Raw genomic sequence first — 20,809 nt, forward strand, 5'->3', positions numbered from 1 at the left:
GCTTGTCCTGGGCAATGGCAAGCTTGTTTTTGCTCTCCTTTTCATGACTTGACTGGCAATCAACTTACCGTAAGTCCTTTAAAAAAAAGGTTAAATGTTGAATGTTTATAGTGGTCGATGTACTTAGCTACAACTAGCTAGTTTTCAGGTATGCCACTTAAACTGAAATATTGCAAATAAACATAATAGGCTTATAAGTCCCAGCTGGCGGGAGGCAGAGCCAGTTGGTTATTTACAAGCACGACAAAGGAGTTGAATTGCGGTCTACCGAGAAACAACTCCAGCTTCGGAAAGCCGGAGAGCAGTTTTCGTGAGCCTTTTTACGGCTCGGGCGCCAAATGACACACACAATAAAGAATGCTAAACCAAATTAACTGAAATAACTTTAATTATAACTTGTGTCCTCTACTCAGATAATTTATTTCTCAGTAATTAAAGGCGAGCTGAATTCTTTCTCTTCCTCAGCCCAACTTGGCAGTCCTGTCTTAAACTCCCAGTCTGGGCCCTGCAGTTGACAACAGAAACAGAAATAAAGCGTAAAAAGAATTAGGTGAGCAGTGTCAAAGCTTCTTTATTCTCACTTAATTTCGCGAGTAAATATTTCTTGCGACAGTGATGTTATACCCTTTGAACCCATTTTTTCTGAGAAATCGCAGAAGTTTAAAATTCTCGAAATTTACGTCCGCGCGATTATTAGTGAGAGAAAGGTATCTAAAGATTGAAGGTCTAATTGAACGAAAGAGCCAGACAAGATGACTGAGTAAGTATGAAGCGAACATGACTTGTGCTATTTCCCCTAAATGTGATTCTAGGCAGAAAAAAAAATGACCAAAAGACACGTGTTCCAATTCCCCTGTTATTGCTGTTGGTGGACACTTCAGTCTATCATATATAACAGTTTCTGCAAGTGCGTACTTCAACATGAGCCAGCAGCATTTCAGTGACTAACCTTGTATGAGACAGCATGGAGACACATGATGAGTTCAGAACGTGTTGGATCTCTTCTTATGATCTGGCATTCACTACAGTCTTTATCGTAATACTGCTCAGTTGTGTACGTACAAGATTGACTATCCTTATTTAAACAATCTCCATTGTCACGGCTGTTCATAACTTGGACACCACAAGACTGCTGCTCCACAGATTCGTCTTTGTTGCTGCTGTTTGTTTCCTCAAACTCAGACGATCCTGCTTGATCAATTAAGTCGCAGGTGGATGTTTGTGAATATTGTTCCTTTTCACGCTCAGCGTCATTACAGTTAGTGTTGTTAATGGTCGTGATGGTGGAAGATTTCGCCAGTTCAGAGATCACCTGTACAAAGCAATGCCCAAAAGTCAAAGTGGTTTTTTTTTAACAGATCTGATGGGTCCTACTTGAGACTTGTATGATTTGCTGGGACAGTCTAGGCTAATACTACCAAAGAAAGGTTGATCATTAGTTTTTCAAAACAGAACGGACAACAGAGAGACCACAGAAAGTGTTTGTATTAAAAAGAACACGTGAGCTTGTATCCAAACTGATGGGAGCCAAGTTCACTGGCCTTAATCAGTAGAGTATCGTCAATGTCTCAGCGATAAGCAAGAACAGGTAAGAGATTTGTTGAGAGCGTTTAAACAGAGGGCGAGGCACAAATGGTATCTGGAAATCGATATAATAGGTCTTTTGCAACGGACAGTCACATGGTACAAAATCCGCCATGCTGGAAGTCAAGCTGTGCGCTGGAACAAAAAAAAAAACAAACAAAAAAATTCAAGCTTGACTGGTTGGAATCGCTTTGTTTTGAAGGCTGTCACAATCATTTGTCCTCCAGCATGGTGGACTTTGTACCATGTGACCGTTTGTTGCAAAAGGCCAATTGATGTACAATCCTTTCGGTCATTCATGGCAATGTTCCAGAATACGTGTTGTTCCTTTTACACCTTTTCATTGGCGGCCAAAGATATGCTCAACACGTGTCCACTTAATACGGGTTCATATTACAGAAAATACAGGGAAAACGTTAGAGATTTACTGAGGTCCTTGTCCGCTTAATAGAAGGTGTCCTCAATATGGATGTCGTTTAAAACAGGTTTCAAGTTACCAGCTAAAGGCCAGTTTAATAAGTGAACTTGTTATACATTGAACTCACTATCTCTTTTCTGATTGGCCGAAAGCGTACAGTGAATTTTCGAAATAAGCGCTTGTGACATCATCTAGCTGCAGATTATACAATAATCATGTCAAGGACGCTCAAGGTCACGGGTAATCATGTCATGTATGACCGCGGTGCATGATTTCTAAGGGTAATCATGTCAAGTTCGCGCGCTTTGTGTTGCTTGCCGTCGGTGAAGAAGCAAAAACATGACCTCCATTTTTTTTCGTTCAATGTATAATAAACAATTATTAGACGAGGTTTTTGCCCTGCGGCCTCGTCCAATTTTGGCAGTCCTCGAGTTTTTCTTTTTTTTTTTTTTCATCTAATTATTTCCAAATAAGACAACACACAGTCCTGTTACAAATAAGATAAAACAGTCCATTGCTCATACCTTATATACCAATTGGTCTGACACTCCATGTTTACCCCTGAGGGGTCCCCATGACTCATGGTTGTATATGGGATCATTTATGATTGGATAACCGAGCCACTGCAAGTGAACACGGATCTGATGCATTCGTCCAGTGTGTGGAACACCTACAAAACAAACCAACTCCGCAACATTGTAGGAACGACAGATGAATTAGTGAGCCACATTTTAATGGGGACTGTTTATAACAGCAGATTCCGCCGGCTTCATCTTCTAACACTAAAAGCCGTTTTTAATAGCGTTAGCCATTCAACACTTCATTGCACTCAGACTTTCTGTTTTCAGCATCAGCTCTGAGAAAACTTTCCACGCGCAGAAAAGCAGCGCGTCGAGCTCATTTTCTACAATTTAGTATTTCTTTGCAAGTGAATATAAGAAAGATCATATATTTGAACTGCAGAGAAAGATGAGAAGACATCAATGATTATCGCAGTTGTATACACAACCTTAGCTGGGCTGTGAAATTAAAGCCTGGAAAAAATTCAGGGGAACAGGACTAGAACCCATGACCTCTGCGATATCGGTGCAGGGCTCTACCAACTGAGCTATCAAGCCAACTGGGAGCTGATCACATTGTGAGTTCGAAAAAACACAAAATAACACGGAAGTGTCGCACATTTCCAGACGTGTTCTTTTTTTTTAATGCCACATGTACGAATAACGTGTTCTATTTTTATGCCACATGTACGGATAACGTGTCGAGATATAGGCCATAGCTAGAGTTCAATCATGTACTGTCAAACAGAATGAGTGTTGATCAAGTATTTAGCAATGTAACACCTTTCTGGCATTCTTTATCAAAACACAATTTATTGACGGTATACAAAGTTAAAAGACCGTCAACTGATTCTATGTTGGGCACTGAGACATTTGCTGTTGCTGTTACAGTGCTGTAAAAATGACTAATTGAAAATTTTATGAGCCATTCGATGACTCACTGAATAAAATACATGTAGTACAACTGGTTCCAACTGGGTGTTGTCATCATTTTGTTAGTACTGCCTACAATAAATGTTTCAATACTATTTGTAACTATTAGCAAATTATTCTTTGCGACTTTCCATCAGTACATGTATTTACACATCATGAAGGCTGGTATTGTTTCCAAAAGCCCCATGAATACTGGGGCGCCTTACACCATTTACAAGGTTCCCCACAATAAGCTGGCTAAACGAGACCACAGACACAGAACACAACAAATGCCCCGAGCAAAAAGAGGTACAGATTAAAAAGAACGAATCAAAATAGAGGTTTTATAAGTAGTGCAGATCAACAGGAGGGGCATCGGGAAATATTGATATATTGACTATTGAGTAACAGCTATAATGCAATCACTTACATTTCACAATACTTGAGTTTCCATCGTAGCTAATCCTTTTAAAGAGCGTTTTACATGGCTTTCCGTCTCTACTCACTCGACAAACACCAATCTTGTGGGACACCACGACAATTGGCTCCTCACAGAGAACTTCCTCACTATAATGATAGCATTGAGTCAAAGGTATGGATGGTTAGATCTCCACTACCACGTTAACCTTCAATGGTAACAGATTGAATGTACACTATGTTTGAGCAGTGGCTCTCTGGTCATAGTTGTTCACATGTTTTTCACAATGCGCCATGTGCTTCCATAACCCTGATGTTTGGGTTTGTAAGTCAGCTCTAAATGTCCTAGATTAAGAAGTTTTAAGACAGGTTAAAATGTTAACAAGCACAACATGTTTACCTTGGAAATTCCCCTCGTACTTTACAAACATATTCTTTCTCTATTTGTCTGTTTCTCACTTGGCTTTCAAGTTCCTGTGCCTTGGACAGTATTCTGCTGATGCACAATGAATTTCATAAGTAACTGCTGGCCCTGATGTCAGCCTTACAAATAGATTCCACGTTGCCGTGCGTCTGTTAAGTAATTGATCACAGATGACGTCAAAATGTATTAAGAACAAAAAAGTGGCACAGGAGCCGTTAGGCGAGTGTGTCACAGATGTTTTTATCACATTTTGATGTCTTCTGTAATCTATTACTGAATAGATGCAAGGCAACATTATTTAAGAAGTACTTTATCTCGTTCTGTCATTTCAGCTCAAAAATTAGTATCCAAGGCATAAATCTGTGGACAACTGAGATCATATGAGGACAAGAAAAGAGAGCAAAGGACACCCATAGTCGACTGAGACACATGAAGATAACGGGGACAACTGACGAGGGAGGTGCTGTTAGTCTTAACAGTGAATCATTCTGATTTACAGGACACAAACCTTGCAAACATTAAAATTCCAGACGTGAGCCGATCTATACGGTGAATTGCTTCAAGGAAGAAAATAGTTATACAGAGTTAGCAATTTCAACAGCGTCAAATTTGTACAATTTTTATCTCTTAGCATAGCTAATCACACGCATGCGACGACAATTAAGGATTTATATTATGAGTGATGTTTGAAAGTTCTCTCAAATTACATTTCCCTCGGAGTGAGTTCAATTTGAATGAATTTTCAGATATCACGAGTAGTGTAAATCTTAATAGTCTCTGATACAGGTGGGGGGGGGGGGGGGGGAAGCTGCAACACAGGCTATGTAAATCCTTAATTATCAATGGAGCTTTCATATTATTACTCGTTTATTATATGACTAAGAAAATTCCGAATGCATCTGCACCACTCACTCCTACTTTCATTCAAGTGATTACCTGTCTAATTGTTGAAGAAAGATTTTACAAACAGCTAAGAAGAGAAATTTTTTTGTGACAAAGCTATTTGTTTTTACAGAAGCTGTCACACTGTTGTATGTTAGTGACAAAGTACATGAATCAATAACATTGAGGAATATATACAATAGTAGTACAATTTTTAAACCCCCAAAAATTACATAATGTAGCAGACCTGTAGTAAACTTTGTTTCAAAATAATTTTACAATTTTGAGCAGTTTTCAATGATTCCAGTGTAGTTTTTTTGGAGAAAAATTAATATTATTTTTTATTATGATAATTCCCATCAAAGTATGGTAAAGTGTATAACTTATAGTAGACAACTTGTTTTAGATTTTGTTGTAGAACTATTGTTGGATGTTTCAATGTCATTGGCCTGTTTACAAAAAAGGTTTGCCACCCATTGTTCTTTATTAAGGTTTTGATTGGTTGGCTAGTTGCAATGTAACGTTTTCTCTAGTTGGTAACTTAATTATACAGTGCAAGCTTAATTTGCTTAAGTTTACAAGCACCCCATTAGTATAGACAAATGTTTCAGTCTGAGCAAAAACACAGTTAATTGTTTTTCATGAGACCGTCTGGTGAAAGTGGCCAATAAATACCTTTTGGAGTACATTGTAAACAATCTTTATTCCCTCGATTAGAAATTCATGCCTCATCAGGTGTGTAATGAAAAGCAAGTAGAAACTAAATGATATTGTATTCAATTACAACTATAAATTTTGTCAGTTGTGTTTACTTCACTGTGAACAGGAGCCATTGGGGTAGTAAGAGTTAAATTATACTTGTCACAACATCATTTAACAGGGACAGGAATTATGATTTGAACGACTACCCTCATCAATTAATACAAGCAAGTGTTCATGTCCCCATTGTAGTTCTTAGCAATGTTTGTCTCTATTGCAGTAAGATGGAATCCACCAGAAGTTCGAGCAACAAGTGGACAAAAACCTAGTACCAAGATTATTTACATCGTATTGCAAACTTCTGTGTGACTGTTTTAAATATCTTCTCAAAAAAAATCATTTCTAGCGACACCAAACGTGGAAAACAAATGTTGAACTTCATATGAAACACTTGAAAGTACTGGTGAAATGAAACTGATGATGAAATTTTGCCTGTGTTTGCACAAGTTCTCTGAACTTTGAAATTTATTTTCTCTTGTTCCCATGGGAAATTGTTTTTGGTGTTATTTGAGGCAATTATTTATGTATTTAGCTTTAAGAAAATGTAAAAATGCCTGTAAAATACTTAAAATTATTCTGGTACCAGATTTTTGTCCACTAAAACCTGAAATTGCTTGATTTTCTGTCGGATTTCATCTTAAATTGTCACTAGAAACCTTGAGAAACCAATTTAGTACTAAAATTCATTTGAAGGCCTACACTTAAACTCAACTCATTAACATCTGAGATTGATGTTTTTGAGATTGTTTTATGAATTGATTTAATAATCCATAAATACCAAAAGCCACTTTTCTGTGCACAAACTTAATAAAGTTACACTACAAGTGAAATACTCACTAAAGAGATTTGTTAATCCATGTTCTTTTCCAAGAAGGAACACAATAGTATTATGCCTGTATCTTCCACAAGGATGAACCTGACAGTAATACAAAAGATCTTACTGTCAAAATCCATAAGGGTTTGGTTTTGTAAGCTGGAATCCAAAAATTTCCTAAATCATCTGGAGTGAAAAGGAGGTTACAACTACTTTCTACTTACAATAAGATTGCAACTTTTAACAACAGTAAATTCCTGGCAGATCTAAGTGGGAGGTGCAGTAGCCTAATGATTAGTGCTCTGGACTCCAGATTCTGTGGTCCAAGTCCTGGCCAGGGTCATTATGTCTTGTTCTCAGGCAAGACACTGTACTCTTACAGTGTCTCTTTCCACCCAGGTGTATAGGTTACTGGTCAGCTAATTTAATGTAGGGGGGTAACCCTGCAATGTACTAGAATCCCTTCCAGGGTGGGGGAGGGGGGATTAGAAATACAGAGACAGGCCACTTCATACTACAGATTCAGTACCAGCCTGATAGACCAGTAGTCCTCATGTAGACTTGACCTACCCTAGATCTAAATACAAATTCCAATGATTAGCAATAGTAATTGGACCAAGTGCAGTACAATTCAGGGAGTAATCGCGTGAGTAATTTCAAAATCGGACGAGCGTGAAGCACGAGGCCAATTTGAAAGTATGAGCACAATTACTCCCTGAATTGTACGACAAGAGGTCCAATTACTAATTAATTGTATCTATAAAAAATTTCGGAATTAAAATGTCTCATGAGAACTTCTTTCGAGCGAAAATGTCTGTAGCGCTTTTCCTAAGTTTTGAAAACTGAACGAAACATTGCGAAAAAAGCCATTAAAGCACGCGTAATTGATGTGTGAATCACGTGGGTATCCAATTACAAAAAGTTCAAATTGGACACCTGAAATTGGACACCCATGGATCACGCGCCGATTACGTGACAAATAGGCGTGCTGAGAACCAATCATGATCAAGAATTTTGTTATAGATACGATTAGTAATAAAATAATTATTGTAATTGGTAACAATTGAGCCATACTGGTTCACTTGAGGCAGCTGCAGTTCAAGGCAAATGAACACTGCTACCTCTTTCTTTTCAGGAAAAATAAAAAAATTCAAATTCCTTCTTGCCATGGTCTGAGAAATTACATTTCTAATGTTACAGTAAGGAGCCCACAAGTGTGAGCACTTTTAATTTCTTCACAGTCTTTCATGTGCTCAAGAAAAGCCATCTTTGGCTTGTGATTGCATGGTCCACACTTAAGCGTACTCTTAAAACCGACCAGGCTCCCAGCCCCAACAATAGACCCTGGTAGGCTATTCCAGTCCCATACAATTTGGATAGGAAAAGAATATTCATATGGATTACACTTTGTTGGCTTAGCATAGAGCTTATACGGGTGGTTAGTGTGGGTTAAATTGCACTTGGTGAATTCAAAGATATTGTCAAAGTTTAGTTTATTTATGACAAAAACAATTTTATAGCACTCAACTAAAGAAAGAAACAGTCTATGTGTTTTGAGTGTAGGCCACATCAGCTTCCTTTAACGATCTTTGAGATCAAGCCAAGAGCTGAACTAAGAAATAATGGCATTTGTAGGGATGGCTTATGTCTTTAAGGTTCTTAAAACATCTTGACTTTTCAGATTTCCTGATTACGATGGGGTCCACTTTTCCACCAGCAGCATTGAGGAAAAACGCCCATGTGTTTGGCTGCTTTGATTTTTTCCCGCCAGTGCAACAACCTCCCTTTTTGTTAAGGCCCGCTTCTGGAAGAGCTTTCCAAAACCAGCCAGTTTCGTCCATATTCCAGATGTTTTCTGGCTTCTAGCCTTGTGATGGCTCTCTGGATCTTTCTTTCCAGCTCTCAAAAGTTTCAGAATATACGTCTCCTGCTTCCCCAGCCATGCTCATTGTGGTTATATTACAGTTTTTCTTGAATGATTCTAGCCAGCCATTTGAAGCTGCGAAATCTTTAATTCCTAATCTATCAGCCATGATCAGAGCCTCTTCTTCATTGTTCCAGAGACCTGCACAGCATGTACCAGTCCCATGGTGACTGATTGACATTTGCAAACTTTCCACAATGTTCTCTTGTCTGTTTTTGGCCTTAACTTAGATTAATATGGTAAGCAGCTAAATTTCCTCTTTCTTCCTGTATCCCACATTTTGATTTTTCTCCGCAAACTTGATAATTTCCACTCTTTTCTCCAGTGTGAGACCTGATCTTGCACTCTGTGAAGAAAGCTTGGAGGCTGACGTTTTGCCAGATGAGGAGGGTTTGATTGTCAGTGCATCAGCTCTTCTGTCAAGTTAACTGACTGATCTGTATATTAAAATGTGCACTTAACACATGCAACCTATTTTCAGTATACTGGTAGACTAAAAAGTCGTTGCTGATGCGTGACACTTGGTTAAAAACGATTGAAGCAATACTGGATGTATAAATATTGGAAAGTGTCAAAAATGTTCATGAAAACACAGACGTTTTGGGTATATGACCCTTCTTCAGTGTTAAAAAACTGTTAAAATACGCAGTAGATTTGTAACTACGTTAGATGGGTGCGCGCACGTAGAAAAATTGCGTGTGCATTGTTTAAATGTAGCTGAAGTTTATGTTTAGTCCATGCGGCTGCACTGTTCCTAGCCGAAAAATCAGCCTCATCTCCTGTTGTTTTCGCTGGATGTTGGTGCCACTACACAAACGCATACCACGCACCTGGACATCTGTGATACTGTGGCCCGTAGAGTTGAAATGTTGCCACAGGAAATCCAGGAGTGTTCTTGCGTATGCTTTGCAAATGCTTGACTTCTGAGGCTTCGCCCGGTTTCACTGATGTAGAGATGGGAGCATCTGTGGCAGGATATGCAATACATGAGATTTTCCGACATACATGTAAAATGTTCTCGGATGGTTAAGGTGCATTTAGGACCTGGTATCATGGTGAGAGGATTGATGTACTCACAGGTGTTGCAATGAGAGCGTTGACATGCACATGACCCAGGCTGCTCAGTCGAGGAGTTGTTGGTGGAGCGTACCAGCATGTTTCGTAGGCTGAGGTTGCGTTTGTATGCCACAAAAGGTGCTCGTGGGAAGATGTCATGTGTTTGCAGATCCGTTGATTGAATGCGAAAGTTCTGAATTAGATACCGTTTAATTTGGGTGTTAAAGGGGTGGTATGTGAGGACCACAGGCACTCTATCAACTGTTCTTTCACCACGTTCGGACCCACTCAGAGTGTCTGGACGATGGATGGTTGTTACCCTACACAGATCATGCTTGAGGGAAGTACAAGGATAACCACGCTGTGTAAAAAATCTAGTCATGTCCTGAGATTTAACCAGGAAGTCATCGTTGTCGGAGCAAAGTTGACACCGGCAGAGGAACTGGCTGTAACGGATAGCACGCTTGCAGTGGTCAGGATGAAAAGAAGAGAAATGGAGGTAGTTGTGAGTATCTGTTTCCTTGTAGAAGACAGAGGTTTGAATCTTATCATCAGATATGTGTAGGTTGATGTCCAGGAAGGGTAGTTCCGTGTCAGTAATACTGGATGTGAATGGAAGTGCTGGGTGGAAGTTAGAGACAAAGTCAATGAAGGCTTCGAGTTCCTCTCTCTGGCATGACGCCGCTCCAACAATGTCATTGATGTACCTTTTGTGCAGCTGAGGTATGAATCCGCTGTACTGCTCACAAATTTGTTGTTCTACATGTCCAACGAACAAGCAGGCATAGTTTGGCCCCAATTTGCTCCCCATTGCAGCTCCACCAAGTTGACGATAGTATTCGTTGTTGAAAGAGAATGAGTTTAAGGTTAGCACCAGCTTGGCTAGTCTTGTGAGGGTGGACGTTGAAGGTTCTTTGACATCGCGCTTGTCAAGGAAGTAGGCCAGCGCTTGCAGTCCAGAGTTGTTAGGAATAACCGTGTACAGTGATTTGACGTCCATAGTAAACAGAAAGTGATGATCTGGTGAAGCGGTGTCGAATCTGAATGAATCGCAAATGTGGAGTGCATGGTTAGTGCATGGTTAGTGTCCTTAACATAGGTTGGGAGACTTTTCACAAATGGAGCCAAAACTTCATCAAGATAGGCGGAAATGTTCTCCGTAGGACAACTGCAAGCAGACACTATCGACCGTCCAGGATTGTTGGGTTTATGTATCTTCGGTAGAAGATAAAATCGAGGTGTGCACGGTGTGGTGACGATGAGGTTCTTAGCTGAGGGTGGTAGTGTACACATAGAAATCAATTCATTAACCGTGGTCTTTACTTTGTGTTGGTACTCTTGAAGCGGATCAGCGGTAAGTTCTTCGTAGAATCTTTGGTCAGACAGTTGTTTTTGAGCCTCTTGAATGTAAAGAGGGCATGACCAAACAACAACAGCTCCTCCTTTATCCACTGGCTTTATTTACCACGTCAGTGCGTCGTCTGAGGTCACACAAAGCTTTCTTCTCAGCGTCCGACAGGTTGTCGTAACGACGTGTAAGGGATCTCTTAAAATCAAGTGTGTTGACAAATCTACGACAGTGGTCAATGTAATGATCGACAGCAGAGAATTGGCCATCGGGAGGTGTCCATTTAGATACCTTGGCATCAAAATTAGCAAAAGGACCCGTCTCTGCTGGTGGTGCATTGGCTATAAGATCATTGTCAGCTTCACCATGAAAGTAAACCTTTAGTCGAAGGCGGCAGAAGTATTTCTCACAATCGGCCTTGACCTGGTATTTGTCAATCCTTTTGTTCACAGGAACAAACGTTAGGCTTTTACTGAGGACTGAAGTTTCAGCTTCCGTAAGTTCAAGGTCTTCAGGGATGGTGACAACAATCTTTTTGTCCTTCACATTTGCATTTGTTATGGTGGAATGTTGGGCGGATGAAAACTTATTTCGGAGAGAATGAAGTTTCCTGTCTTTGAGCAACTTCATTTCAGAATATAAATGAGAGTTCATTTCAGAGATTAATTGTCTAGTCATTTGGTAATGGGCTGTTGTGCAGGTGTCGCATAAATGATTAGAAAAACACGTTAATTCGATGGAAATGTGTCTTTGACTAACCTTCAAGCTCTGGATTGTGGTTTGCATCGAACGTTGAAAGCACGAGTTGGTAATCATGCTTAAACGCTTATTGTGACGGTCGGCACTAGTAGGGTGAAACTTGATTCTGAAACCCTTCGGAATCGATCGTCCACGCAAACAACGGCCAATGAAGACAATGTGGTCTGCGACTTTAGTCCTGGATTTCCTGTGGCCCAACATTTCAACTCTATGGGCCACAGTATCACAGATGTCCAGGTGCGTGGTATGCGTTTGTGTAGTGGCACCAACATCCAGCAAAAACAACAGGAGATGAGGCTGATTTTTTGGCTAGGAACAGTGCAGCCACATGGACTAAACATAAACTTCAGCTACATTTAAACAATGCACGCGCATTTTTTCTACGTGCGCGCACCCATCTAACGTAGTTACAAATCTACAGCGTATTTTAACGGTTTTTAAACACTGAAGAAGGGTCATATACCCGAAACGTCTGTGTTTTCATGAACATTTTTGACACTTTCCGAAATTTATACATCCAGTATCGCTTCAACCTATTTTCAGTGTCCATTAATACAGGTTTTTAACAAAAGACATGACCATAAAAGTCAAGTTTAAGGTGTCCGCGTCCGCTTTTAAAATAGGTGTCTGTTGAGTACAGGAATTTTTTACAGTGGGTGAGAAAAAAAATGGGACTTGTACTGCTGTCCGCTTACTATGGGGTCCGCTTAAAGCAGGTTTGACGGTAATCTGAAAACAATTTACTTAATTAAGTTTCAACTTACTGGAATTGAAGATGGTTTATTGAGGACAACTAGTTCATCAGTCAATTCAATAATTTCTAGAGGATTTCCCACCACAGGAGGTTCATGTCTGAAAAAAAGATACCAGTAAGTTCTTACTGTATACATGGGTAGAAGAGATAAAAAGGTGAGTTGGAACTTTCCAATATTTGTATGAAGTATGAAATAAGCATATCTGTAGACGTAAATTGAGAGTACAAAAGTGGAGACATCTCATACCATTTGCTGAGTTGTGAAAGTTTGAAAACCTACGATCAACAACCTCTCTAGATTTGATGATGATTGCACAGCACAAAATAAATTTGGGAAAAACAGCATTGATCAGGAATCCACTTCTTACTTCTGTTGAAATCTCCCACACTCAAAAGTCTTTGTCTATATTTACTTGATTTCCACAGTACAAGTTCTTTTTGAGAGGAAATAACTGAACCTGTTTTGGGTTTTGAAGGCAAAGGATAACCCTAACAATTAGCAATTTCATAATTTAATTAATTGATAATTTAGGGCCACCTTTCAAATAGTGCCCCCTGTCAAACAATTGAGTGCCCATATTCAACTGAATATCCCTCCTATAACATAAAATAAGCACCATATATGACACCTTACACTTGTCTCTCCTCTCATATTAACATAAAGAATCCTGACCTTAGTTTAGTCTTGAGAAGTATGAAGGTACATTGGCAAGTTAAAATAAAAGAAAACACCCAATAATTTTGATTAAGTACTCTCACTGTCTCTTATAAGCATCCTTAAATTACTGTAAGTTCCAGTCATGCTTAATGGCAACTTCAATGATGTAATACTTCTCTGATTTTTTTCAAACAAAAAATAAGCGAAAAAAGAAACCCAAAACCAAGCAATCCCTTTCACCCTAGTATACATTTCTTTGCCAAAAAAAAAAAACACAAAAAAAAACATATGGGGTCCCATATTTCCATGCATTTGCAATGGATTCTTATGAAAGTTCACATATTTGTACACGAAAAATGTGAAAAATTGTTGATATTGTCATTGTGACATCATCAAAGTGGTCCATTGAATCATCAGATGAACTGAGAACTAAAGAGTGTTAATCAAACCTGTGAACTTTATTGCAAATGATGTCATTGTCTTTAAGTATTGTTTTGCAGGAAGCCACATCACCATTCACTGCAAGAAGACAACATCACTGACATTCAGTATGGAATATTCAGTACGAAATTGTTGACACATAAACATGTGTTAAATGTTAGAGCAGTTTTCACTACTTTCATGCCCTTCTCATCCCCAGGATTTTGCATTTTCTTTCTCACAGTTTTCTTTCACGTCACGCACAACAAATTTAGAGAAAAAGGAGTACTCAAGACATACATATAAATATAGTCTCTGGGTTTTCAATTGAGTGTCGTAAAATTAAAATCAAACCAATTACTTACCAATTAGACTACTCAACCAATGTCAAACCATAGTAAAACCAAAACCAAAACCACTTACCTCCCTGATTACTTTTGACACTCAATTGAAAACTGCTCTAACTAACCTTGTTATTCATGTGCATGTTATTTTATCACAAATAAAGTATTGCCATTAGCCACTTATATTCAAAACTTACATTCATTTTTATGTGGTTTTCAGTGAAAAATGTCAGCAGAAAAATGTAATCTATTGTTACATAAACCTTTCAAGTTATTTTCTTTACAATATTGAGTGTCACAAACAATTTCCCTAGAAAGTCTCTGACTACATCCTAATGTTAAAGAAAAACCATGGTTTATACAACAGAGATCTTGAGTTATTTTGTGATATTCTTATCTTTCATAATTTCTCTTAACTATTCTTCTGTTAGACAGCCATAATACACTGTCCACATGTTGGCATATTTCTGTTGTTTCTTTCTGTGAATTAAAGTCTATTAACAGACTTCTTCAAAAGAACACCAAATGCAAACACTAACTTGATAATTAGGCTAACATGCACCTTAGTCTATCATTTGATTGGCACCTGTTATTTTTCCAGCCGTTATTGCTTTCTCCTGTGGGAAAAATATTTAACAGCAAGTTAGAGCCTAACATTGATCACTAGTAAGACTAGTTTGGAATAGAAGTTATGCATTTGAAAACAAACTCAAACTGTATAACTTGTGCTATTACCAAGCATCTGCTAAAATATATACCACAATTAATTCTTGTCAGTGTTTGGTTTATTAGCATTCATAAAGGTACAGCTGTAAGGTATACAACTAAACTTCATGCAACTTACAAAGGAAGAGATTGAGACCAGGTAGGATTCAAAGCCAAATCTCTATGATGACTAGTTATGTGGGGTGAACAGTATAACATCACATCAGTGAGCAAAGGTTTACAGTTGAAAGCAATATTTAGTTGACTATATTTTTGCAGTTTTAATTTGTTCTCAGAAGCTAGTGAGTGTTGTAAAAAAATATTTAAAATAAACCACTCAAGTGAACTTTGTCAAAAGTCCCTGACTTGTAAGAGGCCATTTAATAGTAAGCTTTTTTACACACTCAGAAGAACCTGAATTTCGACAGGGATGGAACCCCAGATTTAGCAATGCAGTCCCCTTGATATTATATACAAGGAGACTTTGATTTATCTCCAAGACATTCATGCACTGTAGCTAGATACAAGTTAACGCTATAACTATATACTGACGTAATACTCCTGTGTCTCAGATTGAAACTCTTCCTTAAACACATCAATCAAGCTGCGTCCCACCCAGCGTCCTTTGCAGTAGGTGGTGAATGTGAAGTAATATGGATGAACACATCGCAAACCTGTAAACATCCAGACACCAAAACTTTAGAAATTGTATGTAAAATTATTGTAATTAAATACCTTAACATTAAAGAAATGACAAATGAAATACATCAAAAAACTTGCCATGCAAAAAAGGTGCACTTTTTTAGCAGATTATAAAGAAGAGATGTGACATCAGATCATCCCACACTCAACTCAGTTATGTACGGCTGGTTAAATGAATATTTATTCACAGCTTCAATTGTATAACTTACTGACTCATACATTGGAAGTGTAGCAGCTCTCATAAACTTGTAATTCCGTTTGTTGTTATAGTGTAGCAGCTGTCTTGTTTTGCTTCTTTTGTTTGCTTTCTTAAAGGGCTTCAAGCCACTGATGGCAGACTTTGTGAGAGCTGCTACCCAATTACCAAAAATCTAAGATATTGGACAAAGGTTGAGGCATTGGTGGTTTAATAAAAACTAAATAATTTTAAGGTGGAGGAGTTTGATTCATTCCTAACTAAAAAACCTTATCAGCCACATGTGAGAAGCTCACTGGACTTTACAGTGTAGCCCTGTTAATCAGGCCACAATGGAGCTGCCAAAATCTAGTTGTATATTAAACAGGTTGGTAGTATTATAAACAAAGTGATTCCTGAGCTTTAATTTGGGCTAAGAAAAGTGGGAACTGGTAAATCAAACTCCCAACCCTTAACTCCAACTTTCACCTACTCACAACTAGTAACTACAATTTGCATTGACATGGTGACCCCAAACTTGGCAATTTTTACATTTCTTTGTAGATTGGAAATTATTGTCAGAAAAACACTTCCAATGGATCCTTATGAAACCCCTACATTTACTAAATTCAGCATGATAAAACGAGACATGAGGCTTTTTCTTGTTTGAATGAAAAGAGAAAAAAAATGGAAAAGCATGGCATCGGTAAAAAGTTCATTGATCACTAACAAGATGGTTCAAATATTGCACATGTTCTCTTTTCTATGATTCAATTGAATGATCTGATTTGAACCTGGTTGCAGCTACTGTGCAATGTTTCTTATGTATTATATATTTTATTTTTCATGTATTTTAAAGATCTCTATAAATATTTTTGCTTTTGTATTATTTTATAACTTAGGCTTTGGGAAGAAATACTTTTCCAGTCTTTTAGAAGTAAACTGATGCCAATGTTCTTGTTCAAGATTCAGGGCTAATATTAGTATATCTGAAAAATTCTTGGCTGGTCCACAGTTTTCTTTTTGGATTTCAACAGCTCTTGCTGAAATCTTCTTCATCCACAAAGTCCTAATTTGACTTTAATTTTTACCTGGCAGGCACCATCCTTAAATAGAAAGTTTGGGACAACAATGCTGTGGAAACAACTCCTACAGCTTGTGTGCCCACATCATTACTCATTATCCCAAATTTCAACATGTGTCACTATAACTTGTGATAGTTCACCACTAAATTTTCTCTGATTCTTATTGGTTTCAATCAGTCGTGTGATGTGATAGTGTTCATCAGCAGAGAGACACTATCAGCCCATAGTGGCTGTCTGAAGAAAATATCCAGATGGACAGTACTTGTCCGTAAAATTTTTGCTGTTAACCGACTATATACATGAATAAAAATTTAATTGATCTGCGTTTAGTGGGTTTTTGTCTATTTTCTTTCTCAAATTTTACATTTGGGTTTCCTGCCTTTCATAAAAAAAGTTGAAAACAATGCAATGTATGTAATATGATTTTTGAACTGATGCACAGAAGAAAAATTTAGTGGTTAACCATAAAGAAAATAGAGTGTTTATGTCTCAGAACTATCGGTCTGCTGGTTGCCCCTTGGAAATTTGATGTTCTTAAAGTAGTATATTTGCCCTCGAAGCTTCACTTTTTGGGCAAATATTTGTTAAATTAAGAGCGTCAAATTTCTATGGGAAACTATCAACTGATGGTTCCTCCTCAACAGAGACACTCTATTGATTCAATAGAACCACCAGGAATGTTCTCTGTTTCTTAAATAATATACCATACCCTCACCATTTCTTAGGTAGCATGTGGTTTCTTTTAAAAGTTCATTATCAAATCCTGGGTTTTTGATATTTTTCACCTTTGGAACTTTCTGAAATAATACAAGAAATGCAAACAACATTGACAAGAATTAAATACCTGAACAAATATCTGCAACACTTTAACAATTGAATTAACAATTTCAGTTTGTTTTGTACCAGCACAATCAAATACAGTTGAACCTGTATACAATGGCGACCCTTGGGACTTGAGGAACTGGCTGGTTAATACAGGATCACAAAAAATACTCACTGGGCGTGGTCTAATGATGTAGAACTGTACTTCAGCACATTACAGACATGTGGAAATCGTTAACGATACTAAATGGCTGATTATTAGCTTACAGTAACTTTGTACATGCTATTTCTTTATAGTGATGATGGATAGCATTTTAAATGCAATAAAATACCGCATAAAATGACATGTGGCTTAGTTTCTGTTCAAGGGTGGCTGCTCAACACAGGTGAAAATAACAAAGAAAGACAAACATAGGACTGCTACAGGGTAGCTGCGGCCACCTAATAGGGGTGGCCGCCTAATGCAGGTAACAAATACAATGTTGCATGAGCGAAAGATCTGAACTTTGAAAACTGGCCACTTAAGGTAATTCCCCTGAAATAAAACTGCACATAGATTTTTGTCCAATAAATATTTATCATATGAGAACTTTAATTATAAAATAAAAAAGGGGGGTGCCCATGCTCATTAAGGAGCAGTGAGACATTGAAAATGTCCCATTTTAGCGTTATTTAATGCTTATTACAAGAACGCATTCCAAGTTATTGTAAACTCTTTGTGAGCCCAGACTCATGAAAACACGCCTCAAACAACAGTCAATACTTGTGTCGGACACAAATAACCTTTTTAAGTTTGATTTTGACAGACAGCTTCAGGAATCCTTGTTAAAATATTGGAACCAAATTGCTTGCTACGGCTATCGAACTGCAAAATAGAAAAGACTACAGTGGAGCTGCTATTTTCCTTATTTATTCAATTTTCAACAATAGAAATCAGATCAGTCTTTTCTCACGCAAAGCTAATGATTAGTTGATTAAAATGACTGGAAAAAACTTTGGGGTGCCTGAGCTCGTTAGTGAGCTATAGCCATTTTTCAACTGACAGAACTCAATATCAAGGCAAATCCACCATGTTTTCAATGTGCGCGTGCACGAACGCGCACTAATGATGCCATAAATTATGTGCAGTAAGGATGCGCAATGCAATACAGGGGAATGACCTTATAATAGAGGGTGGCCGCTTAATACATGGCCGTTACATACAGGTTTGACTGTACTCAAAAAAACTTGTTATTCTTGGTGGAAAAGCTAACAGATGTTACAAGATCTTTGAAGACCCTGCAAAGATCCTTAGAGATAAAGGAGAAAAGACATAGCATAGATCCTGAAATGAAGATCTTGGCAAGATCTTTGAACAAAAAGACCCTTGAAGACCCTTATGAATCTTGATCAATCTTGAAGAAACTGGCAAGAATTTAATAGTTCTTTAAAGATTCAAAAGACTCTTGACCAGGTTCCTTGAGGATGAAATCCTCAATAGGATGCCCGTGAAGATCCTCAAAGGTCCTTGAAGGATTTCACCAGGGCTACATGTTGGTTATATATATGTAGAAATACTAACAATATAGCACACATGATCCTTAAAGGGGGAGAGGTCCATCTTAACTTCCAAATGGTCATGAATTTGTTGCTAAGAAAGGTTTCTAATCCTCGTATTTTGAAAACCAGACCTCCCAACAGTACGCTTTAACGTGCACAGTTTGTTCAATAATTTGAGGAGTCTTGCAAAAGTTCCAAATCACGGCCATATTTGACCAGTCACTATAATAGAAAAAACTTAAAACTAAAAAGGCATCTAAATCTGAAAATATAATCAGAGTCAATAAGTTAAGAACGTCCATGTGCTCAATGCTATGTATGGGTCTTATGAAACTTGCATTATTATAAAAGTTATGAGCTAATAAACACCCGTATTAACAGACTTTCTACAGTAGCTTTCCTCTTTTATGTGCATATGATTAAAAAAAGGCCAAGTTATTTCTGAGTCATAAAAAAATTGGAACTCTTCCTCTTTTCTTTCAAGTTTTAAGGATTTAAAATTCTAAAGTGCAGCTTAGGACTGGCATTAGTTACGCACGAGAAACCATGTTTTTTTCAAAGCAAACACTCCCTCAAACAAAATTCACCATCTAGCACTACAAAACACTCCAAACTAGCTTTTCCCTAAAGATCGCCTTCAGCAATCTCTTAGCAACTGCTCTTAACTGTGACATCTGCAGTGGCCTCATGGTTAGTGCACTGGACTCTGTATCAAGTGGTCTGGGTTCCAGCCCTGCCAGGGATTATTAAGTTGCGTTCTTGAGCAAGACACTTAACTCTCACAGTGCCTCTCTCCATCCAGGTTGATAAATGGGTACCGGTATATTTAATTTTTAACTTAAGGTAATGATGTAAATAGCCATGTATTATTACAGTATTTTTTTTAGCCTATTCTTACAAATTGATGTGAGCTGTTGAATTGAAAATAAAGTTGCTGTGGGTAATCCTGCGATGGACTAACATCCCATCCGGGGGGAGTAGAAATACTCGTAGTCTCTTCATACTACAGAAACCAACGCCTGGGTGGAGTATGGGGTTTGGACGTCTGGATGTTGCTTATACAAGGTAGACGTGTTAATAAACCGCTGTACATGTTTACCTTGCTTGCTTGCAGTTAGCATGGTTAGGTTTGCTCGTGGTTAGTGTCACTCCATTTTGCTTGCGGTTAGTGTAACTCCATTTTGCTTGCAGTTAGTGTCATTCAATTTTGCTTGCGGTTAGCTTTCATTTGTATGTTAGGGTCACTCTATATTAATTTATATTACTGTTCATTATATGTAGTTTAAATTTTGGGCATATCGGCAGCTAGCAGCACGGTGGTACAGTGGTAAGAAAGGTCATAGTGGCCCTGGTTCGGCTCCCAGTGAGTGCAAAATTATGTAGTTCTTTTTCGTCATAAAATAGTTACAAGACTTAAAATTTTAAGTCATATTTAGTTGATATAGTGTTTCTTCGTTTAGGAACCCGAGAGGAAGTCACCCTCAATCTACGCCCGTGAGGTAGAAACATCCGAGATAAGCACTAGCATGATGGGCCAGTGGGAGCGAAGGCAGAATTGACTATTTAATGTTAGACATCAGACTCTTGATAAGCTGGTCTATTGTAGAGCCATAGTCAGATGATAAAAAATATAATGCCAACCTCATGTTGTTTTCTTGATTCCGTTTTGGCTTTACGTTTTCTTGCCCGCTTGCTTTCAACGACCTTCCCTTCTATGTCGGCCATCTTGGATATCGTGCGTAGGACGG

General features: G+C 38.1%; 1 protein-coding gene across 1 annotated transcript; it reads right to left on the minus strand.

Moving 5' to 3' along the window:
- Positions 1-237: 237 nt before the first annotated feature.
- On the minus strand, positions 238-20,807 carry LOC145465870 (pseudouridylate synthase RPUSD2-like). The gene is made up of 13 exons (XM_081449631.1): positions 20,703-20,807; positions 17,416-17,497; positions 15,291-15,412; positions 14,620-14,650; positions 13,719-13,788; positions 12,622-12,709; positions 6,794-6,872; positions 4,824-4,872; positions 4,292-4,384; positions 3,905-4,041; positions 2,527-2,672; positions 950-1,312; positions 238-505 (listed from the first exon to the last, which is right to left on the minus strand). Exons 1-13 carry the CDS (start codon positions 20,784-20,786, stop codon positions 419-421), a joined length of 1,431 nt encoding a protein of 476 aa, XP_081305757.1. The 5' UTR covers positions 20,787-20,807; the 3' UTR covers positions 238-418.
- Positions 20,808-20,809: the final 2 nt, after the last annotated feature.

Source organism: Orbicella franksi, chromosome 13 (assembly GCF_964199315.1).
Source record: "Orbicella franksi chromosome 13, jaOrbFran1.1, whole genome shotgun sequence".
NCBI classification, from domain to species: Eukaryota; Metazoa; Cnidaria; class Anthozoa; order Scleractinia; family Merulinidae; genus Orbicella; species Orbicella franksi.

Coding starts and splice junctions, on each gene's coding strand:
- LOC145465870 (XM_081449631.1), bottom strand. CDS start 20,786: ATGGCCGACATAGAAGGGAAGGTCGTTGAAAGCAAGCGGGCAAGAAAA. Junction 12,710..13,718: donor ATTTGCAATAAAGTTCACAG/GTTTGATTAACA, acceptor TCTTTTTTTCAG/ACATGAACCTCCTGTGGTGG. Junction 4,873..6,793: donor TGGATTAACAAATCTCTTTA/GTGAGTATTTCA, acceptor TCTTCCTTGAAG/CAATTCACCGTATAGATCGG.